Source organism: Salmo trutta, chromosome 23 (assembly GCF_901001165.1).
Source record: "Salmo trutta chromosome 23, fSalTru1.1, whole genome shotgun sequence".
NCBI lineage: Eukaryota > Metazoa > Chordata > Actinopteri > Salmoniformes > Salmonidae > Salmo > Salmo trutta.
The window spans coordinates 982,976-1,010,149 of record NC_042979.1 but is presented as its reverse complement, the minus strand read 5'-3'; the positions used below and the strand labels follow the sequence as shown (position 1 = coordinate 1,010,149).

Genomic DNA, 27,174 nt, shown 5'->3' with positions numbered 1-27,174 from the left:
CTACGACCTGTTGGGCACTGAAACGTGCACTCATGGCTTCGGCAAAGAGAGAACTGGGGGGACTGTTATCTGCAGCCCTTTTATAGCCTCTGACTGCATTCCCCATTAGTATACAATGCTTTCAAGAAATGTTTATTTTGTCTGAAATGTTGTTTATTTTGTCTGAAATGTTGTTGATTTTGTCTGTGAACTTGAGTCATGTGTGGGGTCGTGCAGGGGAGATGCTGCACATGCACAATACAGTTTTAGTTTTGTCTGAGTTCAATCAGTAGCACATATTATCTCAATTTCTCATTGTGTGTGTGTGTCTTTGTGGTTTTTGTGGTGTGTAAATTATTTTATAACTGCCAGGTTAAAAATGACCCTAAGACAATCTTTGTACCCTGGTGATGTACAGCTTTCATGGAAATATGAACAAAGGCGATGTTTCACTTTTTCTAATGTTGGGGGTCACTCTAGGAAAAATAGTATTTAGGGTGTTTTCTCTGCTGTTAAACATAGTGGCGGGTCATTTTTGACCATTAAAACAACACAGGGGTTAACACCTAATCTGAGTTCCATAATCTGTGTGTTTGATTGACTGTGAAGGAGTTTTCATCCAACTGTGTCTATTATATCACGCATTAGGAATACAAGTATTTGTAGAAGGCTTTGGATCTGTAAACAAATATAAACTTTGAGCAATAATGGTAAATAGTCGGTTGGTTGTTTTTTACAAGTCAGTCGTTTTATTAGTCAATGGCTTCCACATGAACATGTATCATTCTAACTGTACAACATACATTTACATTTAATATACTGTATATATACTATAATAATCCAGAATCCTCAACATTAGTACTTCAGTGTTAGTGTCAGGCAATGTTAATGTTTGTGTATGGAATGAAGACTACATATTTTATTCAAATGAGGACTTGTGCAAAACTGCAAATATTTGTCTCTTTCAGGCTTGGTTTATGCTTCATGTTTTAGATGAACATTGATGGAGGGGATTTTGAAAGTTGTACAATCGTGTGGGTGGATGAGGATATGCAACAGAATGCATATTGTCAGTTGCATTTGGTCTGCATAGATGGCCAAGTTCACTATTATTTCTTCATTAATTAATGAGAAAATGTATTAGTTAATTAAGTAATTATCCCAGATTAAATAAAAGGACTAACATGAGAAGGACGGAGGGGGAGCAACAATTTAAAACAATTTATTCATACAACAAATGACCTATCCAGCAAATTAAGGGAACACATCAAAACAGACCATTCACACAAGAGGTTGTTAGGAAGTGAGTTTCCAACAAGACCCTCTGCCATTGAACATACATCTCCAGGGAGTTTTCACAGCTTGGGGGGTGGTGAGAATGAGAGAAGGACCTGGATTCAAATTGTATTTGTTTTCTTTTAGCTGTGCTTGACTGAACAATGCCTGGCGCAATAGTCCCAAACCAAAACCAATACTAATTTTAAACCCAGGTCTGCTGCATGGTGAAGACTTGAAACTCTTGGACTGTTAGGAGCGTATCCTAACTTCCACATAAGCCAAGTCTAAATGACAAAAAAATTACTGAAGTGGAAGTTAAGTTTCACCCCTGATCAGTGAACTGAAAAATTACATTTTATTTTATTTACATGACAGAGCATTTCTCCTCTGCCTTGGCTTTCATCTCCGTCACGGTAGCCGAGGCCTTCTCCTTGAGCTGGTCCATGTCCATGTTCTGGAGGTTCTGAAGGCCACCCAAGATGGAGTCTTTGTCTTCTTCCTCCGTGGCATCCTCGTCCACCATCTTGAGCAGCTCCTCGGGTACGTCCACATCGTCTCCGGCCATTGCGAGCATGTTATCGTCCTGTTCGCTCTACAAAGAGTACAGACCAATTCATATAGTAGATTATTTTATAACTTATAATATTATTATGAGTCAGGACATTAGCAAGTAAGACACAGATCATGTTCTCGTCCTGCTTGTGTAACGGACGTCACACTGCTTGCTTAGAAAGTACCGCTTTCTCCTTATTTGGGTCTCACCGAGGCTTAAACCCAGGACCTCTGCCTTATTAGCACACGTTACCACCCTCCCAAAGTGACTCGCTTGACACAAAAAGCTAGCTATTCAGTGGCACAAGTGGGGACAATTCAGGCTGAGAAGTAAGTTTCACAGATCCCCATGTGCTACACTTGCTCTGTAGAGGAAGGGACCAATATAAAGATTAAAATAGATGCTTGCTAAATGTTAGATTAGCTAGTGAGACATCCTTCTAGCTACATTCCTCTGTATAGACCAGGGCCCGGTTTACCAAAAGCATCTTAAGGCTAAGTTCATTGTTAGAACCTTCGGGGCATCGTTACATCTCTGAGCTGTTTCCCAAAACCATCGTTACTAACGTTGCACCTGAAAATGCTTGTAATCTAACTCCTGCCTCAGACCACTCGTAGAACAGCTACAGTGGGGGAAATAAGTATTTGATCCCCTGCTGATTTTGTATGTTTGCCCACTGACAAAGAAATGATCAGTCTATAATTTTAATGGTAGGTTTATTTGAACAGTGCGAGACAGAATAACAACAAAAAATCCAGAAAAACACGTCAGAAAAGTTATAAATTGATTTGCTTTTTAATGAGGGAAATAACTATTTGACCCCCTCTCAATCAGAAAGATTTCTGGCTCCCAGGTGTCTTTTATACAGGTAATGAGCTGAGATTAGGAGCACACTCTTAAAGGGAGTGCTCCTAAACGCAGCTTGTTACCTGTGTCATGACGTTGCCCTCTTTGGGTACAGTGAGCACAGTTAAACCCCCCTCCCTCTGCACCAGGCCTTTTCTATGCACCATCCCCCGACCTCTATACTTCTGACACAAGGCTGTGTGAAGGCAGCCATAAATTCCGAAGGAGAATGTCCTGCCTCATGGCCACAGTATGGAGAGAGAGTGGGTTTCATAGAAAGAACAAAGGAATTATTCCACCTCACAGGACTGGGTAACCAAACGACATTTATGTTCTGCAGAGGGTATAAAAGATCGATGAAGAATCCAGCTACGAACTGATCCGTTTGGTACAACGTTGTGAAACTCATGAGAGACAATATTGCCATATTACCATAATAATGTTTATATAATAGCCTCAGCTATGGGACTTACTTCTAAATGGTTGTATCGACTGAATGGATAAGGATAAAGCTATTTGGAATATGTTGAGATGCTATGTACTGATGTTAATGTGAGAGAATTGTATTTCTGTTCAAAGTCTTAATGACTTGGAGAAGATCTGCAAAGAGGAGTGGGACAAAATCCCTCCTGAGATGTGTGCAAACCTGGTGGCCAACTACAAGAAACGGCTGACCTCTGTGATTGCCAACAAGGGTTTTGCCACCAAGTACTAAGTCATGTTATGCAGAGGGGTCAAATACTTATTTCCCTCGTTAAAATGCAAATCATTTTATAACATTTTTGACATGCGTTTCCCAGGATTTTTTTGTTGTTATTCTGTCTCTCACTGTTCAAATAAACCTACTATTAAAATGATAGACTGATCATTTCTTTGTAAGTGGGCAAACGTACAAAATCAGCAGGGGATCAAATACTTTTTTCCCCCACTAAGTACATCGTTAGATGCTTTTTTTGCCCTCCCAACATCACTTTATACAGAGAAGATCTCCACTAAACATTAAATCATTATTTACCTGTCTCTCCATGACCGCCGATAACTTCACAATGAAGTTGACTATAAATACGAAGTTGCCAATGTATTTTTCTTATTTTTTTATTGAATGTTTAAAACATACAACATACTTGCAGTGAAGCCACTAAACAACTACATCACATTAGTCATCTAACAGACTCCCATCCAGAAGCAACCAGGGTCAGGGTCAGAAGCAACCAGGGTCAACGCCCTGCTCAAGGGCACTTCGACAGATTGCCCACAAGGTCAAAAACAGGGACCCGAACCGGCGATCCATCAGCCACCGGCCCAAGCTCCCAACCGACAAACCTCCAAGATCACCCCCACAGTTCCCCAAGAGCTGCCCCTCAACCATCTGAGACCGCCCCACAGTCGTCGTCCCCGAGAAAAAATATTTAATTCCGCCCCCCCAACACACCAACAAACAACAAAATGAACAAAAGACAAAAAGAGAAAGACAAAGGAAAACAGTAAACAACAATGCAGAAAACAAACAAAGACATCAAGGACAACAAAAATCATAACAGCAAGGCCAACTGAATATGTTTGAGTGCATGTATGGCACTATTTACCTGTGTGTGTGTCCGTGTATGTGCACTTGAATGAGAGTGTGTATATGCATGTGTACAAACACCTGCACGGCATCAGCCTCAGGCAAACCGGCATTAGCTGTCACTGCAAAAAAACTTTTTCTGTAGCTCTCAATGAGACTTCTGCACCGGTTAACAGGTAGTTTGGCCCACTCTTCCTGAGCTAACTGCTTCAGCTGTCTCAGGTTTGATGGGTGCCTTCTCCAGACTGCAAGTTTCAGTTCTTTCCATAGATGTTCGATCGGATTCAGATCAGGACTCATAGAAGGCCACTTCAGAATAGTCCAATGTTTTGTTCTTATCCATTCTTGGGTGCTTTTAGCTGTGTGTTTTGGGTCATTATCCTGTTATGAGGACCCATGACCTGCGACTGAGACAGTGCTTTCTGACACTGGGCAATACGTTTCACTCCAGAATGCCTTGATAGTCTTGAGATTTCATTGTGCCTTGCACAGATTCAAGGCACCCTGTGCCAGGCGTAGAAAAGCAGCCCCAAGCTAGCCTACTTCACCAGCCAGCAGTACTGTATCATTTTAGTCATTTTAGTCAATAAGATTTTTGCAACGTAAGCTTAACTTTCTGAACATTCAAGATGTATAGTCCACTTGTATTTCCAATCTCCTTTGCATTAGCGTAGCCTCTTCTGTAGCCTGTCAACTATGTGTCTGTCTATCCCTGTTCTCTCCCCTCTGCACAGGCCATACAAACGCTTCACACCGCATGGCCGCTGCCACTCTAACCTGGTGGTCCCAGCGTGCACGACCCACGTGGAGTTCCAGGTCTCCGGCAGCCTCTGGAACTGCCGATCTGCGGCCAACAAGGCAGAGTTCATCTCAGCCTATGCTACCCTCCAGTCCCTCGACTTCTTGGCGCTGACGGAAACATGGATTACCACAGATAACACTGCTACTCCTACTGCTCTCTCCTTGTCTGCCACGTGTTCTCGCATACCCCGAGAGTATCTGGCCAGCGGGGTGGTGGCACTGGAATCCTCATCTCTCCCAAGTGGACATTCTCTCTTTCTCCCCTGACCCATCTGTCTATCGCCTCATTTGAATTCCATGCTGTCACAGTTACCAGCCCTTTCAAGCTTAACATCCTTTATCGCCCTCCATCATTTATCGCCCTCCATGTTCCCTTGGAGAGTTCATCAATGAGCTTGATGCCTAGATAAGTTCCTTTCTTGAGGATGGCTCACCTCTCACAGTTCTGGGTGACTTTAACCTCCCCATGTCTACCTTTGACTCATTCCTCTCTGCCTCCTTCTTTCCACTCCTTTCCTCTTTTGACCTCACCCTCTCACCTTCCACCCTACTCACCTCATCTTTACTAGATGCTGTTCTTCCACTAATCTCATTGCAACTCCCCTCCAAGTCTCCGACCACTACCTTGAATCCTTTTGCCTCTCGCTCTCCTCCAACACTTCTCACTCTGCCCCTACTCGGATGGTATTGCGCCGTCGCAACCTTCGCTCTCTCTCTCCCGCTACTCTCTCCTCTTCCATCCTATCATCTCTTCCCTCTGCTCAAACCTTCTCCAACCTATCTCCTGATTCTGCCTCCTCAACCCTCCTCTCCTCCCTTTCTGCATCCTTTGACTCTCTATGTCCCCTGTCCTCCAGGCCGGCTCGGTCCTCCCCTCCTGCTCTGTGGCTCGACGACTCATTGCGAGCTCACAGAACAGGGCTCCGGGCAGCCGAGCGGAAATGGAGGAAAACTCGCCTCCCTGCGGACCTGGCATCCTTTCACTCCCTCCTCTCTACATTTTCCTCTTCTGTCTCTGCTGCTAAAGCCACTTTCTACCACTCTAAATTCCAAGCATCTGCCTCTAACCCTAGGAAGCTCTTTGCCACCTTCTCCTCCCTCCTGAATCCTCCTCCCCCCCCCTCCCTCTCTGCGGATGACTTAGCCAATCATTTTGAAAAGAAGGTCAACGACATCCGATCCTCATTTGTTAAGTCAACCGACACCGCTGGTCCTGCTCACACTGCCCTACCCTGTGCTTTGACCTCTTTCTCCCCTCTCTCTCCAGATGAAATCTTGCGTCTTGTGACGGCCGGCCGCCCAACAACCTGCCCGCTTGACCCTATCCCCTCCTCTCTTCTCCAGACCATTTCCGGAGACCTTCTCCCTTACCTCACCTCGCTCATCAACTCATCCTTGACCGCTGGCTACGTCCCTTCCGTCTTCAAGAGAGCTAGAGTTGCACCCCTTCTGAAAAAACCTACACTCGATCCCTCCGATGTCAACAACTACAGACCAGTATCCCTACTTTCTTTTCTCTCCAAAACTCTTGAACGTGCCGTCCTTGGCCAGCTCTCTTGCTATCTCTCTCAGAATGACCTTCTTGATCCAAATCAGTCAGGTTTCAAGACTGGTCATTCAACTGAGACTGCTCTTCTCTGTGTCACGGAGGCTCTCCGCACTGCTAAAGCTAACTCTCTCTCCTCTGCTCTCATCCTTCTAGACCTATCTGCTGCCTTTGATACTGTGAACCATCAGATCCTCCTCTCCACCCTCTCCGAGTTGGGCATCTCCGGCGCGGCCCACGCTTGGATTGCTTCCTACCTGACAGTTCGCTCCTACCAGGTGGCGTGGCGAGAATCTGTCTCCGCACCACGTGCTCTCACAACTGGTGTCCCCCAGGGCTCTGTTCTAGGCCCTCTCCTATTCTCGCTATACACCAAGTCACTTGGCTCTGTCATATCCTCACATGGTCTCACCTATCATTGCTATGCAGACGACACACAATTAATCTTCTCCTTTCCCCCTTCTGATAACCAGGTGGCGAATCACATCTCTGCATGTCTGGCAGACATATCAGTGTGGATGACGGATCACCACCTCAATCTGAACCTCGGCAAGACGGAGCTGCTTTTCCTCCCGGGGAAGGACTGCCCGTTCCATGATCTCGCCATCACGGTTGACAACTCCATTGTGTCCTCCTCCCAGAGTGCTAAGAACCTTGGCGTGACCCTGGACAACACCCTGTCGTTCTCCACTAACATCAAGGCGGTGACCCGATCCTGTAGGTTCATGCTCTACAACATTCGCAGAGTACGACCCTGCCTCACACAGGAAGCGGCGCAGGTCCTAATCCAGGCACTTGTCATCTCCCGTCTGGATTACTGCAACTCGCTGTTGGCTGGGCTCCCTGCCTGTGCCATTAAACCCCTACAACTCATCCAGAACGCCGCAGCCCGTCTGGTGTTCAACCTTCCCAAGTTCTCTCACGTCACCCCGCTCCTCCGCTCTCTCCACTGGCTTCCAGTTGAAGCTCGCATCCGCTACAAGACCATGGTGCTTGCCTACGGAGCCGTGAGGGGAACGGCACCTCCGTACCTTCAGGCTCTGATTAGTCCCCTACACCCAAACGAGGGCACTGCGCTCATCCACCTCTGGCCTACTGGACCCCCTACCTCTGAGGAAGCACAGTTCCCGCTCAGCCCAGTCAAAACTGTTCGCTGCTCTAGCACCCCTATGGTGGAACAAACTCCCTCATGACGCCAGGAGAGCAGAGTCAATCACCACCTTCCGGAGACACCTGAAACCCCACCTCTTTAAGGAATACCTAGGATAGGATAAAGTAATCCTTCTAACCCCCCCCCCTAAAAGATTTAGATGCACTATTGTAAAGTGGTTGTTCCACTGGATATCATAAGGTGAATGCACCAATTTGTAATTCGCTCTGGATAAGAGCGTCTGCTAAATGACATAAATGTAAATTTAAAAATAATCCAGCCTCCTCGATGTTTCACTTTAGGTATTGTTGTATAGCACACTGTATTACTTATACAACTAATTTAAGGACAGGACATGAGACGGGAGTAGAAATTAACGTGGGCATTGTTTACTGCGTTTCACAGGAAGAACATTCCAAGCATTTCAACGTAGGTAAGCAGGGGGGGGGGGTTACAGGTGCCCTAAAGGGACAAAACTAGAATATCAATATACAACATATTCCTCCCCCTTTACCTTTGATGACTCATAAGGAAAAAGTAAATATTCACTGTTTTGCCTATTGTTTTCTTTTTAATATAAGTTATTTTAATGTAAATGAACTTTTTCAGAATAACCTTTTCTAAACTAAGGATAGAGGGTAGACTGCCTCAGTCCCCAGACTTAACCCTGGGGTGTATTCTGCCCCAATGTCGGAGGTTAGTCTGAACTAAATTGTCAACCTGTCAGGGGGTCGTCTTCTCTTGCAGGATAATGACGACGTACAGGTCACATTATCTCTGAGTCTGAGTGGTGATGGTGTATGCCCAGACTGGGGTGCAACAGTACCCTGAGTAGGCACTCTGGCTGGTTCAGGTGAGTCTGGAGCTCTTTCCACATTTGTAGGTTGCTGCAGTGGATGTTCAGTTGATAGCTTGTAGTCATGGTAGGTCTCCAGTAGCTGATCTTGGATTGTCACTTGACATGAGTAATCTCTGAGGTTGGTTCCTGGCAACAGTTGATCCACGTGTCTCCTCCAGATTATGTTTTCTGGTGTGTGAACTGTGTAGGACACAGGCCCTGTTTCTGCAACCACTGTGGCTGGTATCCATTTTGGACCTTTGCAGTAGTTCCCGAGCAAGAACTCTCTCTCCAGCTATGAAGCTTCTGTCTTTTGCTTTGCTCCGTCTCTACACCTGTGCTCTCTGTTGTGTCTGTACAACCTGTTTCGTCTTTGGAGGTCTCTGGAGGTCGAGTCGCGTGCGAAGCTGTCTTTTCATCATGGCTGACGCGGGTGCCACGTGATACGGCGCTGACTTGATGTGCTGAATTCCATTTGCTTCCATGAATGACCGGAACTCTTCAGACACCAGTTGGGGGCCATTTATCACTAACGAGTTGCGTTGGCAAGCCGAAGCGACTGAAGATTGACCGTAGCTCTTCGATGGTTCTCTCCGCTGAGGTGCTCTTCATCACTGTGACCTCAGGCCATTTACTGTGTGCGTCAACTACGACTAAGAACATACGATCCTCCAGTGGGCCTGCATAGTCTATGTGAACTCGCTCAGCTAGTGGCGCTAGCTGCCTCAGCTAGCGGCGCTAGCTGAGGCATGTTCCTCATCTTTTGACATGCATCTCATCTTTTGACATGCAGAACATGACTTGACCTTGTCTTCAATAGCTGAGTCCAGACCTGGCCACCAAAAGTAGCTGCGTGCAATCTCCTTCATTCGCAACATGCCACAGTGCCCTGAATGGAGCTCTTCAAGCACCTGCCTTCTCAGTGGCGGCGGTATGATGACTCGAAAACCCCATAGCAAGCATCCAAACTGAACCGTGAGCTCGTTTCTCCTCACTAGGTAAGGTTGTAGGCTGTCCGACATCTCTCCTTCTTTTCCACGAGTGACAATGTCCACGACCTCAGACATCACTGGATCAGTGTGGGTGAACTTTTTCACTTGGACAGATGTAACTGGGGCGTTCGTCACTTCCTTGAAGTAGAATATTTCAGCCTGGGAGTGCTCAGTGTGTGCGACAGGTAAGGGAAGCCTTGAGAGGCTGTCTGCATTGCAGTGCTGCTCAGACCTTCTGTACTTGATATCGTACTGGTGAGCAGATAACAATAACACCCATCACTGCATGTTGCTGGCTGCAAGCGACAGAATGTCGTTGTGGGGACCAAAGATGGAGGTGACGGGTCTATGGTCCGTCAGCAGTGTGAATCGTCGGCCAAACAGAAACTGATGAAATTTCTTAACTCCAAACACAATGGCGAGTGCTTCACGCTCTATCTGTGCATAATTGCTCTCGGCTTTACTTAAGGTCCGTGATGCGAAAGCAATTGGCCTTTCTTCACCTGATGGCATGATGTGTGAGACAACTGCACCAACGCCATAAGGCGATGCATCACATGCCAACTGTAATGGCAAGTTGGGGTTGAAGTGGGTTAGGGCCTCTGACTGAGCTAAGGCTGTTTTCGCATTCTTGAATGCCTCCTCACATCTGTCTGGCCACTTCCACTGTTTGGTTTTGTTCAAAAGTTCATGCAGTGGCTTTAACATGTTAGCTACGTTTGGCACAAACTTTGCGTAGTATGTCAGTAGTCCTAAGAATGATCTCAGCTGACTCACGTTCTGTGGGGATGGAGCTTCCACAACAACCTTCACCTTCGATGGCGCCTTGTGGAGCCCCGAACTGTCAATGACGTGGCCCAGGTACTCAACAGAGGACCGGAAAAACTCGCATTTGTCCTTCCGGACCCTCAGACTGTACTCCTCCAATCTCTGTAGTATAGCGTTCAGGTTTCTCAGGTGCTCCTGCTCGTCTTTGCCGGGGATGAGTAGATCATCGAGGTAACATTGGACCCCAGTGAGCCCGCTCAGTATCTGGTCCATAGCTCTCTGAAACAAGGCCGGAGCTGAGGTGATTCCAAAAGGAAGCCTCCGGTACCTGTACAGTCCTTTGTGAGTCACTATGGTCAACAGTTCTTGTGACTCTTGGTCCACATGCATCTGTAGATAGGCCTGACATAAGTCTATCTTACTGAATTTTTGTCCTCCAGCTAAACCAGAAAAGAGGTCGTCAATGAGGGGTAGTGGATATTTTTCAGCAGTCAAGACTGAGTTAATGGTGACTTTGCAACCACCACAGAGTCTGAGTGATCCATAATTTTTTATGACTGGAACAACGGGTGTGGCCCATTCACTAACATTCACTGAATCCAATACTCCATTCTCGACTAGTCTGTTTAGCTCAATTTCAACTTTTGGTTTTATGGCGTATGGGACAGGTCTAGCTTTGAAACATTTTGGCTTGCCGTCTGGTTTCACAGTCAGTTTAACTGTTATGTCTTTCATACTGCCAAGGTCTCCTTTGAACACATCCGCGTGTTTCCTCATGCCACACACTAACCTATCACGTATAGTGTCACTCATTGATCGCCCAAATTCACAGTGTTCAGATATCTGTTTCAATACAGCCACAAACTGTGAGATTGATTCCCCCTCCTCTTGATTTCTCTTATGAAACCTGAATCTCTCTGCGATTATCAGTGGTTTGGGAAAATAATGTCCTTTTAAGGTAGCCACAATTTCATCATATGATTTATCACCAGGTTTTTCAGGCATTACTAGGCTGCGCAGTAGATTGAATGTTTTTCCTCCCATGACAGTCAAAAATGTTGGCACAACGACTTCTGCTATAAGATATATTGTTAAAAACACTCATCAGCCCAAGTTCCATCGTTATCGGGAAACCAGACCCAAGGCTCTCTAAAACTGTTCCTTGAGAGTGTTGTAAGGTGACTATCATTAAGGTGATGATGGTTATTTTATCAAATCAATTAACTATGTTTAATTATTACCTGATTAAATTAATAATGTAACAATTAACTCATTAGCAATCTTGGGGCACCACAGAAAAAGTTTATTTAATGAGTTACCGTTTCCCTAATTAACTCTAGAATATATCGTTATCATAATAATAATAATAATTATTATCTCATATCAGTGTCATTCTGAACGTCGTTGACTTGAAATCTGCGCAAACCCTAGTCTAAATGATGATTCAACTATACACAAATTGGCTTAATTATTTATTTACTAACTAACTAAATAATCACACAGAATTACATAAACACACACACAGGATAGATTATACGTTGATTACTACCATAATGCAATGAAAAGACCCTAGTTGACTAACCCGATATGACGGCTTGTTACACAATGAACGTGGTGGGGAAAGAAAGAGCGGGAGAGACAGAGGGGACCCATTGTACATACATGTGGAAAATACGCTCATCGTAAATATGAATATTTAGCACCCTAACAACCACTTATTCGGATTTAGAAATCCAACACATATTTACGCTTATATGTCTTTGTCGTCTCTCTGTTGAAATCCCTCGATCCGTCTGTGACGAATAGTTCGACAGAAAGTCTCTGGTTGTGTAAGTCTCTGGTTGTTCACCAGAGGTCACAATGTCCTCAGTTATAGTAGTAAGCTTTCTTTGTTCTGGAAGTGTTCGTTAGAATGGACACATCAGATGTTCCAATGGTCGTTTGATAAGATCTTCCTTGTGTCTTTGGTCAAGGTTCTAGACTACTTTACATGCAGAGCTGCAGGCAGTGCATGTCTTAGTCTAGTCTTCTTCATTCATTGAGTTTTGGAGGGTCTTGTCAAATATTCAGCTCGCGCTGCACGTATACTGGTCTAGTAGTTTTAAACCATTTTATACGCCAGTAGCAACCTGGCCTGTACTGGTCTAATGTAAATTTCGCTCGCAGTCCTTTTGTGCACTCGCCTTGGAAGGCAGTTCCATCACATTGCCACAATGGCTGTGCTCACGTGGGCGTGGTTATTGACTGGGTAAAAATTTCTATGACAAAAATTATCAAATTTAGAAGGCTAAATTATCTTGCTATCTTTTCACAAATAGTTTCATATTTAATCATATACGGTTTACAACATTTAGATGTAAACCTGACCCCTTGAAAGCATACACTTTCAGAAATACAGTTATTTAGTTATACCGTCCTTAATGATATCACAAAGCAACAACTGATTTGACATGATTATTGTTTAGATCCCCAACCATTTCCCACATTATTTATGGTAGAAATATTGTTTCAATGTCCAATATTTTTATGTTAAAGTACTGCAAAGTCTCTCTCTGTTGTAACACTCAGACATTCCAGTCTCAATACAACAAATGCAAGAGAGAGAGAAAGTTTACGACTGTTTGTTAAAGTCCTAGAACCGGCTCCACTGCCCCTCTTCCTCTCTGGTGGGAGAGAGGGGGGGGGCTCTCTTTGATCCTCACCCAGGAAGGAAAGTCATGACAAGAGCTATCCTCCTTTAGGTTTTTGCTCCAATCCCATTTGTATCTAACCTGATTAATCTTATGAACCAGATAGTCATTAGAGTCATGTGAGCTAGATTAGGGTTGGAGTAAAAACATACCGGATGGTAGCTCTCCAGGAACAGGGTTGGAGAGCCCTGGTATAGACCAATACAGATATTAAAATCATGTTCTTGTCCGACTCGCTCTGTTGGAGAAACAATAGACATGTTATGTTAGCAAGTCAGACATCGTTATCTAGTGAGACTCCTGCTCCCACTAAAAGACCAATGCAGACATTAGATAAGCAAGTGAGACAGACAGACATACAGACAGTCTGAACCTACTACTTTCCTGTTTCCTGTTCACTCTGTAGAGAGAGAGAGAGAGACCAAAACAGTTGTAAACTTTCAAATACAATCCTGTCTATTTACAGTCCAACACATGCATCAGATTAGCTAGTGAGTAACAGGCATTTTACTACAACTACTGTAACAGTGTATTCAGAAAGTATTTACACCCCTTGACTTTTTCCAAATGTTGTTGCGTTACAGCCTCAATTTAAAATTAATTAAATTGAGATGTTTGTCACTGGATTACACACAATACCCCATATTGCCAAAGTTGAATTATGTTCAATTTTTTTGTTGTGTATTAATTAAAAATTAAAAGCTGAAAAGTATTCAACCCATTTGTTATAGCAAGCCTAAATTAGTTCAGGAGTAAAAATCTGCTTAACAAGTCACATAATAAGTTACATGGAATCACCTTGTGTGCAATAATAATGTTTAACATAATTATTTTTTATGACTACCTAATCTCTGTACCCAACACATACAATTATCTGTAAGGTACCTCAGTTGAGCAGTGACTTTCAAACACAGATTCAACCACAAAAACCAGAGAGGTTTTCCAATACCTCACAAAGAAGCGAACCTATTGGTAGATGGGTAAAAAAAGAAGCAGACATTGCATATCCATTTGACCATGGTGTAGTTATGAACTACTCTTTGGATGGTGCATCAATGAACAGCATTCTCACATAGGTGTTCCTTTTGTCCAGGTGGGAAAGGGCAGTGTTGGGGCGGTATTCAAATTGGAGTGGGTCTAGGGTATCAGTGACGATGCTGTTTATGGGAGCCGTGACCAGCCTTTCAAAGCAATTCATGGATATTGACGTGAGTGCTACGGGGCGGTAATCATTTAGGCAGATTACCTTCACTTTCTTGGGCACAGGGACTATGGTGGTCTGCTTGAAATGTGTAGGTATTACAGACAGTCAGGGAGAGGTTGAAAATGTCAGTGGAGACACTTGCCAGTTGGTCTACGCATGCTTTGCGTATACGTCCTGGTAATCCATCTGGCCCCTCAGCTTTGTGAATGTTGACCTGTTTAAAGGTCTTGCTCACATTGGCTACTGAGAGCGTGATCACACAGTCATCCAGAACAGCTGGTGCTCTCGTGCATGCTTCAATATTGCTTGCCTCGAAGCGAGCATAAAAGGCATTTAGCGCGTCTGGTAGGCTCACGTCACTGGGCAGCTCGCGTCTGGGTTTCCCTTTGTAGTATGTAATAGTTTTCAAGCCCTGCCACATCCGACGAGCATCAGAGAATGGTGTAGTAGGATTCAATCTTAATCATGTATTGACGCTTTGCTTGTTTGATGGTTCGTCTGAGGGCATAGCGAGACTTCTTATAGGCGTCCTGATTAGTGTCCTGGTCCTTGAAAGCGGCAGCTCTACCCTTTAGCTCAGTGCGGATGTTGCCTGTAATCCATAGCTTCTGGTTGAGGTATGTACGTACAGTCACTGTGGGGACAACGTCCTCGATGCACTTATTGGTGAAGCCAGTGACTGATGTGGTGTACTCCTCAATGCCATCTGAAGAATCACAGAAAATATTCCAGTCTGTGCTAGCATAGCAGTCCTGTATCTTAGCATCTGCTTAATCTGACCACTTTTTTATTGACCGCTTTAATTTTCGCTTGTAAGCAGCAATCAGGAGGATAGAATTATGGTCAGATTTGCCAAATGGAGGGCGCTCTGGTTGCACATTTAAAAACAGATTTAAGTTTCCCTGCATTAAAGTCCCCGGCCACTTGGAGCGCCACCTCTGGATGAGCATTTTCCTATTTGCTTATGGCGGTATACAGCTCATTGAGTGCGGTCTTAGTGCCAGCATCGGTCTGTGGTGGTATGTAGACAGCATTGAAAAATACAGATTTAAACTCTCTAGGTAGATCGTGTGGTCTACAGCTTATCTTGTGATACTCTACCTCAGGCGAGTAAAACCTTGAGACTTCCTTAGATATTGTGCACCAGCTGTTGTTTGCAAATATACATAGACCCCACTCCTTGTCTTACCAGAGGCTTCTGTTCTATCCTGCTGATACAGTGTATAACCCGCCAGCTGTATGTTATTCATGTCGTCGTTCAGCCATGACTCGGTGAAACAAGATATTTTAATGTCCCATTGGGAAGATATACGTGCTTTTAGTTTGTCCAATTTATTAGCTAGCGATTGTACATTGGCCAATAGTATGGATGGCAACGGCAGATTAGCCACTCGTCGGCGGATCCTCACAAGGCACCCCAATCTCTTTCCACGATACCTCTTTCGTCTTTTTCTTTTGCGAATGACGGGGATAAGGGCCTGTTCGGGTGTCTGGAGTAAATCCCTCTCGTCCGACTCATTAAATAGAAATTCTTCGTCCAGTTCAAGGTGAGTAATCGCTATTCTGATTTCCAGAAACTCTTTTCGGTCATAAGAGACAGAAGCAGCAACATTATGTACAAAATAATGCGAAAAAACAAATGGCACGGTTGGTTAGGAGCCTATGAAATGGCAGCCATCCCGTCCGGCGCCATCTTATATCCAAATCAAATAGAAGAAGAAGAGATTATTTATCTTTGGAGAGTGATACTCCAGTAACATCAAACCTTCATTCTAGAACCGATTGGAACCTACATTCTAGACTCCAGGGAGGATTATCTGAAACCTGCATTAGCCTTCCCATTGGAAACCATGATGCCTGCATGGTGTGAAGATTCCAAAGATATCCGCCACAGTCTTACACAACAGACTAATTCCAATAGTTTGGCATGCCAGATTCTTATAGTCATTTGCATGTAATTAAATATAGTTTTTTTGTCAAGAAAGGAAATGTACAATCACATAATTTCACCATTCATTGTGTTCATCAGATGGGCTGATTGTCTTGTACAGAACCTTTAATATAATTTAATAGGACCTTTATGTTGGGTTGTTATGGTGAAACTATACATGCTGGACTCAATAGTTATTCTATAGGTTGTATAGCCTTTGTCATAAACATGTACTTTTACTGACATGTAAAGACAACAACTGAACCTAACCTTATTAATGATATACATATTCATATGTTGTTTATTGTTTTGAAGTGTTGTTGCACATATAGCATTAACATAATTAACAGGAAGATTGAATGCTGCAAGCAGCAAACACAAAAGCCATTATACGTTCGCCTCAATCAGGATGATTGCTATTTTATACTTTAATAATATCAATATATTCTGCTCTTTGCTTCTGTAAGCACAACAAATGGTAGTGATAATATAGCTACACAAATCAAAATCATTATAACATAAAACAATCACCTTTTCTTTCAGTAATGACAAATATAAAATCAGGAATCCAACTGTACCTTATTTCCACTCGCCATAACGCCTGATTTAAAAATCACTTCCTTATCATGCAGCTTTCAATAGATCCAAACAGATCCAAACAGATCCAATAGATTCTTCTTCAGTATCTATGTGGTACAATATGGGGCACTGCGTGAAGTCTCCTGGTCATTTATGGAACATCTTGCCTACACCCTAATCTGCTGGCAGATCACCTCCCATTGCATGGCCTAAAAAAATGGCAAGTACTAGGCCAGAGGATTAAAACAGTCTCTAGCATCAACAGCTACTGCAGGTCATGTTTAACCATTGAGGTGTTCACCATGGAATAGGGTTGGTGTCAATTCATTTAAATTCAGTCAAAATGTCAATTTACATACAATTGAAAACAACATAATCTCAATCCCAAGGCCTCTGCACCTGAGCATTTTACTGTCACTTGTTTGCTTTTTGACTTATTTCCTTTTCCTTATGTAAACACATAAAAAAATGCAGAATTCCGGTTTACTTCCAGAACTGAATGGAAATGGAATTGACCCAAACTTATTCTGTTTAGACAGATAAGTTGCCTCCCTCAATGTTCCTATGGTCTTACATGATTGTAGAGGTTCTGGCGTCAGTTGGGACAGAGTGGACGAGTTGGAAATCGGATGTGCGTCACATATCCGACTTGTCTGTCTGAAGAGAGTTGTCTGTCTGAAGAGAGCCCTCCCTGGATTTTTTGTTGTTGTTGTTACTTTTAATGGTGCACTGTGCAGAAATCGCTCCACCATTTCCTGTTTACTAAAATTTGAATATTTTGGTTAATTTCAGTTTATGTGACAAAACAAGCAAGTATAGTGCAGAGAATCATTGTACCATCCAAACCCTTGTGAAATATATGGCCTATAACCAAAAATATAGCATTTTCATTTTAAGTTGGTGTACTTTACCAAACCGAAAGTAAAAGATACAAAAACTACACTTAAGAACGGAAAGCATAGAAATAGCACACAGAGAGCAGTTTTACAGCTTTCTAGACTTGTTTTCAATGAGAATGACAGATCTATAACTCCCAATTTTTTGTGAATTTGGTCAGGTTGCCCAAAAAGTTACATATTGCAGCTTTATGTCCAAGAGAAGCCAACATCCTCCCCAGACCTTGCCATTGCTAGCTTATGTTGCTGCAAGGTCTTGGATTTCTGAGACTCTACAGAGTGACCAGGGAGGTAACTACATAAGGTTGCATGGCGGCCAGGAATAGGTTCTCACCTTTGGGAGCCTGTACTTGTCTCTTAGGCACACCCTCAGAGTTGCCCGCTCAGCCTTCTTGTGTAAGAAGTCTGCGTCTCTCTCCATCCTGAAAAACAGACAAAGGTAATGAATGACTGATTGATTGATTGATTGATTAATTAATTGATATCTAGCGTGACCAGGTCATGGATAACTGTATGTATGTACAGTATGCATGTATATACTACAGTTGAAGTCGGAAGTGTACATACACTTAGGTTGGAGGCATTAAAACTAGTTTCTCAACCACTCCACAAAATAATTGTTAAACTATAGCTTTGGCAAGTCGGTTAGGAAATATACTTTGCGCATGACACAAGTAATTTTTCCAACAATTGTTTACAGAAAATTATTTCACTTATAATTCAATGTATCACAATTCCAGTGGGTCAGAAGTTTACATAGACTAAGTTGACTTTAAACAGTTTGGAAAATTCCAGAAAATGATGTCATAGCCTTAGAAGCTTCTGATAGGCTAATTGACAACATTTGATTCAATTGGAGGTGTACCTGTGGATGTATTTCAAGGCCTACCTTCAAACTCAGTGCCTCTTTGCTTGACATCATGGGAAAATCAAAAGAAATCAGCCGAGACCTCAAAAAACGAATTGTAGACCTCCAAAAGTCTGGTTCATCCTTGGGAGAAATTTCCAAATGCCTGAAGGTACCACGTTAATCTGTACAAACAATAGTACGCAAGTATAAACACCATGGGACCACGCAGCGGTCATACCGCTCAGGAAGGAGACGCGTTCTGTCTCCTAGAGATGAACGTACTTCCGTGCGAAAAGTGCAAATCAATCCCAGAACAACAGCAAAGTACCTTGTGAAGATGCTGGAGGAAACAGGTACAAAAGTATCTATATCCACAGTAAAATTAGTCATACATCAACATAACCTGAAAGGCCGCTCAGCAAAGAAGACGCCACTGCTCCAAAACCTCCATACAAAAAGCCAGACTATGGTTTACAACTGCACATGGGGACAAAGATCGTACTTTTTGGAGAAATGTCCTCTGGTCTGATGAAACAAAAATAGAACTGTTTTGCCATAATGACCATCGTTATGTTTGGAGGAAAAAGGGGGAGGAGTGCAAGCCGAAGAACACCATCCCAATCGTGAAGCATGGGGGTGGCAGCATCATGTTGTGGGGGTGCTTCACTAGAGGAGGGACTGGTGCACTTCACAAAATAGATGGCAACATTAGGTAGGAAAATTATGTGGATATATTGAAGCAACATCTCAAAACATCAGTCAGGAAGTTAAAGCTTGGTCACAAATGGGTCTTCCAAGTGGACAATGACCCCAAGCATACTTCCAAAGTTGTGTAAAATGACGTAAGGACAACAAAGTCAAGGTATTGGAGTGGCCATCACAAAGCCCTGACCTCATCCTATAGAAAATGTGTGGGCAGAACTGAAAAAGCATGTGCGAGCAAGGAGGCCTACAAACCTGACTCAGTTACACGAGCTCTGTCAGGAGGAATGGGCCAAAATTCACCCAACTTATCGTGGGAAGCTTGTGGAAGGCTACCTAAAATGTTTGACCCAAGTTAAACAATTTAAAGGCAATGCTTCCAAATACTAATTGAGTGTATGTAAACTTCTGACCCACTGTGAATGTGATGAAAGAAATAAAAACTGAAATTAATCATTCTCTCTACTATTATTCTGACATTTCACATTCTTAAAATAAAGTGGTGATCCTAACTGACCTGAGACAGGGAATTTTTACTAGGATTAAACGTCAGTAATTGTGAAAAACTGATTGTAAATGTATTTGGCTAAGGTGTATGTAAACTTCCGACTTCAACTGTATATGTTTGTTTACTGTGCATTCAAACACAATAATGGTTTGGATATTATCTTGTTTTAACCAAAGGTACATTATATTAGCGTGATCCACCAGCACTCGATCAGGATGGTGGAACATGGCTAACATTCTATAGCTACCATGCAAATACATTGTAATCCCAGACTGTAGAACAAAACCTAAAGTTTAAAAGATGCAGGGCTTATGGATGTTGACCCTTACAACAGTGTAAATTGCTAAATTGTAATTACTTCGCCACTATTGGCCTATTTATTGCCTTACCTCCTTACTTAATTTTGCACACACTGTATACAGATTTTTCTATTGTGTTATTGACTGTATGTTTGTTTATCCCATGTGTAACTCTGTGTTGTTGTTTTTGTCACACTGCTTTGCTTTATCTTCGCCAGGTCGCAGCTTTAAATGAGAACTTGTTCTCAACTGTCCTACCTGATTAAATAAAGGTGAAATAAAAATAAAATAAAATGTTTCCTGACCTTTTGTGCCATGGGTTAACCATGAGATGGGTTTAGGTAAGAAGCTAATGAGGTTCAGACTACATAATCTCACTGTCAATCATATGCTGCTTCCATCATTTGAAATTAGAACATGGAGGATGGCTGGCTGCTATCATAGATTTGTGTATGATTACTGTGTTATAGTATGGTTACTGGCTGCTATCATAGATTTTTGTATGATTACTGTGTTATAGCATGGTTACTGGCTGCTATCATAGATTTTTGTATGATTACTGTGTTATAGTATAGTTACTGCTGCTATCATAGATTTTTGTAGGGTTACTGTGTTATAGGCAAATGGCTGCTTGTTTTCTTCCTGCTTTTTTTAAGGCACATGCTATGGCTCCGAAACAATAATTTATTAAACAAACATTTCCACCGCTTTCCTCTTGTGTCATTATGATGGCTTTAGACAACCCAGACCATATGAACAATGACATACAATGCATGGTCAATTCATTATTGTATTGACATTAGGCTAAGGGTTATGAGAATCCCTTTCTTGGACAGTTTGTTCCAACCTCATTGGTCACTGTGGAAATGGAACTGTTTACCCTAGCCAATTAAAGAGGAGGATTATTAATTGGCCAGGTTGAGGGATAGGGCCAGATTGAGGACTAGGACAAAACACCCAACACAGCCACAGCATACCACTAACTCTTGCAATGCTTGGCTCTGTTTTGAGAGACAAAGGCCAAGACACCCAACCTAGTCACACAGCCACAGTTTAACCTTAATTTATATGCAGATGATACAGTCTTATACTCAGCTGGCCCCTCCCCGGATTTTGTGTTAAATGCTCTACAACAAAGCTTTCTTAGTGTCCAACAAGCTTTCTCTACCCTTAACCTTGTTCTGAACACCTCCAAAACAAAAGTAACGTGGTTTGGTATGAAGAATGTCCCTCTCCCCACAGGTGTGATTTCTACCTCTGAGGGTTTAGAGCTTGAGGTAGTCACCTCATACAAGTACTTGGGAGTATGGCTAGACGGTACACTGTCCTCCTCTCAGCACAAATCAAAGCTGCAGGCTAAAGTTAAATCTAGACTTGGTTTCCTCTATTGTAATCACTCCTCTTTCACCCCAGCTGCCAAAAGGTATCCTGATTCAGATGACCATCCTACCCATGCTAGATTACGGAGACATAATTTATAGATCAGCAAGTAAGGGTGCTCTCGAGCGGCTAGATGTTCTTTACCATTCGGCCATCAGATTTGCCACCAATGCTCCTTATAGGACACATCACTGCACCCTATACTCCTCTGTAAGCTGGTCATCTCTGTATACGCGTCGCAAGACCCGCTGGTTGATGTATATTTATAAAACCCTCTTAGGCCTCACTCCCTCCTATCTGAGATATCTACTGCAGCCCTCATCCTCCACATACAACACCCGTTCTGCCAGTCACATTCTGTTAAAGGTCCCCAAAGCACACACATCCCTGGGTCGCTCCACTTTTCAGTTTGCTGTAGCTAGCAACTGGAACGAGCTGCAACAAACACTCAAACTGGACAGTTTTATCTCTTCTTGACCTTTGTGCTGTGTTGTCTGTGCCCAATAATGTTTGTACCATGTTTTGTGCTGCTACCATGTTGTGTTGCTACCATGTTGTTGTGTTGCTACCATGCTATGTTGTCATGTGTTGCTGCCTTAATATGTTGTTGTCTTAGGTCTCTCTTTATGTAGTGGTGTGTTGTCTCTCTTGTCGTGATGTGTGTTTTGTCCTATATTTATATATATATTTTTTGGTTTTGTTTTAATCCTAGCCCCCGTCCCCACAGGAGGCCTTTTGCCTTTTGGTAGGCCGTCATTGTAAATAAGAATTTGTTCTTAACTGACTTGCCTAGTTAATAAATATAAAATATTTTAAAAAAAAATTAAAACCTGCTCTGCTCTGCTCTGCTCTCACAGACATAGGCTATGTCCCGAATCTCTACCCATCTCCAGAAGTGTGCACTTCTTCACTGACCCTCATGCATTGAAAAGCATTGGATTGGTGCAAGCATGACTGAAGGGAGTTTCCACCATATTCCTCACAGCAGTTCATTCCTTGTATATCCATGAGGGGAGTGTACAAGTGCATACTTTGGGAAAAGGGTAGAAAATATAAATGTAGCCATACACCAAGACACCCAACACAGTCACAGTATTTATTTTACCTTTATTTAACTAGGCAAGTCAGTTAGGAACAAATTCTTATTTTCAATGACGGCCTAGGAACAGTGAACTGCCTGTTCAGGGGCAGAACAACAGATTGGGGCTTTGAACTTGCAACCTTTCGGTTACTAGTCCAACGCTCTAACCACTAGGATAACCTGCCGCCCCATTATAACTAACCCCTTCTGCTCTGTTCTCTGTGGAGATTGGTCATGATGACTAGAACCAGTTGAGACAATTTGTCCAAGAGCTCCAGGTTGAAATTTCCCATAGGTACAGATCTAGCATCAGCTTCCCTTACCCCAATCCTAACCTTAACCATTAGTATCAGCAGCTCCATCGTCACAGTATATCCAAGGACAAGGAAGAGGAGTTGTTTACTTCTACTCAATTAAAATAAAGGTTAGTTCTAGAGGCTCAAATTCATTAGCATTTTGCTGTAACACTTTACCTAAAGCCTTTAGGTAAAATGCTTTCTAACTTATAAGCATGTGGGAGCCTTTATAATGTTATTAAGAGACTTTATGTTATCTCTCTGTGTATCAGCATTTCAACTGATTCAAAATGATGAATACAAGACATTGTACGGTGGTCATACTGTACATGCTCATGACAGGTCTTACAAAGCAGTTCTAACTGTTACAAAGCCTTATAACGGCATCATATTGCATCATACTTGCAGGCTTCAAATAAAGTGTTATCAAAATTAACATCTGATCTGTGTGTGGGCATTTTCCGCCAGATGGCAACAGAATTGTTCCCTAAATCATGGGAGGAAGGGCTAATCTGGTTACGTAATCTGTTTTGGATGAAGCATCAATAAAATTATTATATTACAGTAAAACATTAACACTGATGAAAAATGTCAGTGTTTGGCTAAGGCTATGCTATATTTTGTTGCAATATAGAAATTACATCCTGACATGTACAATATTTTTTCGACAAATGTTGTAACCTTTGTGGATTCATTTGGTGATTGTTCACATTTCTGTTTTGAACAGCAATCAGAGCATGCCCAACTGGGCAGCAGCCACATCATGTTACATAAACAAAACAAAATAACAGTGACAAGCAAAATCAAGAGCAGAGACTATTGTCTTTTGAGTGAAACAGTAGAGAATACTTCCTCCTGTTTGATGTGTCTTTGAGCAAGGCACTTAACCCTAATTGCTCCTGTAAATCATTCTGGATAAGAGCGTCTGCTAAATGACTCAAATGTAAATGTGAAAGACAATTATTCCTGTCTGAAACTGTGTTTAGGAGTAAACTTGACAGAGTGCTGAAATTATTTTAGATAGACAAAGCTTTAATAAGATGGCATTAGATCTATTATTTTTCACTTCACCATCAAAGTGCCTCTTACACCATCACAGTTAAATCATCATGGGTCAAATTTGGCAGCCATTTTGAAAATTCCACCTCGGGTCTTAGTAGTTCAGGAACTAAATAGGATAGTAGCCAAAAAAATCTAATCACTTTTCAAAATGTAAGACTATTTTGCAGATTTGTTTTACTTTATTTTAGTGCTGATCCATTTGAGTGTTATCAGATTCAATGTTGGTTAGACAGTTGGGCGTCAACAACAATATTGTTGACAACACAGCAGAGGATCAATGATCAGAGATGAATTGTGTAATGGTGGTTGTGGTTGAAAGGGACTGGGGTGACTTGGAACACAAGAAACAAGCATGTATTTTTACAGAAAGAATATGCTCAAAAAACTCCAGTTTGAGTTTGGGTCTCTATTCTAACCTTGAATGACTAAACCATCAAGAAATAAGTCAAATGAACCAAAATAATAATAAACTGTAACAACGGGAATACATGTAGATACATTAGAAAACTAGAAAAATTCAACAATACAATGAAATATACAGTACCGGTCAAAAGGTTGGACACACATATTCATTCAAGGGTTTATCTTTATTTTTACTATTTTCGACATTGTATCATAATGGTGAAGACATCAAAACTATTAAATAACACATATGGAATCATGTAGTAACCAAACAAGTGTTAAGCAAAGCTGTTATCAAGGCAAAGGGTGGCTACATTGAAGAATCTCACATATATTTTGATTTGTCACTTTTTTGGTTACTACATGATTCCATATGTGTTATTTCACAGTTTTGATGTCTTCACTATTATTCTACAATGTCAGAAAATTGTAAAAAAAAAAAAAAAAAAGTAAAAATCATGGAATGAGTAGGTGTGTCCAAACTTTTGACTGGTATGTAAAAAAATAGGAAGGAGCAGAATTCCTGCATGGTGCTAGTCAAGGTCAGATGGAATAGTGGTGGTGGTGGTGTCATTGCGTAGGATTAGCCAGCCATGTTCTCTGCTTTCCATGATCCAACAACAACAGCAAAACAAAATGGAGTTTCGGCGACAGGGCAGTTTACTTACTTCTCCTCCACCAACTGTTTTTGGTACTCCTCATACTCTTCGCGTGTCATCCCTGCTGCTTTGGCTGGGTCGGCAGGTGCCGCCTCCACATCCTCGTCTCCTCCACCCATAGGATTCAAACCAGCCAGCGGGTTAGGCATCATTGTCTTGATTAGGAACATCTTGCTGCTCTAGACTTGGAGATATAGATATTATATTATTGTAAATAAGACTAGTTGCTTCCCTATGGTCACCACTGATGGGTTGGGATTCTTAGCGGTTGGTTAGGTCCAATAGGATCCTGTATGTCTAGCTAACCTGTCCTGCTGCTTGGATTTGTAGTGAAGGACGCAATGACGGCTAGGGAACAGACACCAACATTTTTATTTTTTTACGCCCGGCCGTAATCTGGATTAAACCTCACTACAGCCCCACCATACTAAGAGGCAGATGGCCTGGTTGTCCGCATTCTATTTTTATAACACACAACTTTATGGATGCATATTGATTATGAGACATGTTCAATCAATGGCAGTATTGGTGTACAGCACCATGCAGAGGTCACGGTAACATTTTGTGATTTCAAGATCCCAAAACATTCTTGTTCTTCTGTCAGTTGGTTGGTGCAGACGTCACGTACTGTATGTTGCTTCCACCCGCCCATTGCTAGTAATCCCATTACTTAAGAAAGGTTGGCCCCTCCCATGTGGCATATCTACCAGAGAGTTACATTTATACCCTGCCTGAGCTGAGGGCTGATGGCTGGAGGGGGAAGAGGAGCCAGATGATCAGCTTGTTTATCTAGCAGACCTGGGACTCAAGTAGTATTTAAACAAAATGTAATACTCAGCTGTGCTTGATTGAGAAAGCCTGGCACAATGGAACCCAATTGAATAGTCCCAAAAGTGCAAACCCTGCTCATCTAGCACTAGAGACATGCTCATTCAAACCCTCAAAGTATTTGAAAGGCCGATTTGAAAGGCACCCCATTCCTCAAGTCTTCTGCCCTAGGTGTGCACTTGTTCACTTCCTATTTCTCCACCCTTCTGCCTTAAGTGTGCACTTGTATACTTCCCATTCCTCAACCCTTCTGCCTTAAGTGTGCACTTGTTCACTTCCCTTTATCTATTTAAAGGAAGTGAACAGGTTTAAAACCAATGCTGGAAACTAATGCTTACACCAATCCAAGAGACACCAATCCCCCTGCACGTTATGACTATGCAATCACCAATGACCTTTGATAGATTCAGATTAACCCCATGCTTCTTAGATTGCCATTGGAGTGGCTGGAAAGAGATGATATGCAAACAGAAAAGAAAACATCCTTTATATGCAAACATGAAAAAAACTTTAGATAACAGAAAATACATGACTGCATACAGATCATAAACATAACTGTGAACAGAACAGAACAGTGTACCAAATGTACTGAAAGCGGGGCTGTATATGGTCATATTCTCATTATCAAATGATGATATTTATAATTGCTAGGTAATTATATAGGGATAAAGATAATTGTATAACATTTGCCTTTATCTATAGCTCCGCTGTTGTGTTGGCCGTTGATTGTGCTGTGGCAGGGGAGCCAGGGGAGGCAGCTAACTTAGCTTTCCTGGATGTGAAAGAAATTGAATTGTCTTTTTTATGACGTGACAATATGGTCTGATGAGAGATCATTAGCTGTCCCAAATGGCAGTGCACCATACATGGAATAGGGTGCCATTTGAGACACAATGGAATTCATTGTGATTTCACAATCCAATTTCTCTGCCATTATTGTGGGTATGCACAGGTGGCATTAAGAACTTAAGAATGGACATGAAGAAGAGCGGAAGGCCATAGCGCAGTACATCCTGTTTACAAGCGTCATGCTATTTCTTGTGTCCTCAACGGCATCCCAAATAAAAATAGTATTCAGTTGTTCACAATTAAGTTGCCTTGGAGGTTGCATGTCACAAAAGTGTACAGGCTCCAATATGGTCAAAATGTCCTTCTGGAAAGAAGTGATTGTATAACACAAACCTAGAGCAAAATGAATTAGATATCCTTAATGCTGTACTAAACTGACTTCTGGACTGTTTGTTTGGTTAACCTTTTTTTAAATGAAATTAAACAATGTATTTGAGTCTTTTTCAAATCAAATCAAATAAGTCACATACAGTCGTGGCCAAAAGTTTTGAGAATGGCACAAATTTTTATTTCAAAAAAGTTTGCTGCTTCAGTGTCTTTAGATATTTTTGTCAGATGTTACTATGGAATACTGAAGTATAATTACAAGCATTTCATGAGTGTCAAAGGCTTTTATTGACAATTACATGAAGTTGATGCAA

General features: G+C 42.2%; 1 protein-coding gene across 1 annotated transcript; it reads right to left on the bottom strand.

The window, feature by feature from the left end:
* Positions 1-611: 611 nt before the first annotated feature.
* On the bottom strand, positions 612-25,216 carry LOC115159077 (complexin-4-like). The gene is made up of 3 exons (XM_029708453.1): positions 24,866-25,216; positions 17,952-18,039; positions 612-1,849 (listed from the first exon to the last, which is right to left on the bottom strand). Exons 1-3 carry the CDS (start codon positions 25,024-25,026, stop codon positions 1,622-1,624), a joined length of 477 nt encoding a protein of 158 aa, XP_029564313.1. The 5' UTR covers positions 25,027-25,216; the 3' UTR covers positions 612-1,621.
* Between the last annotated feature and the right edge of the window lie 1,958 nt (positions 25,217-27,174).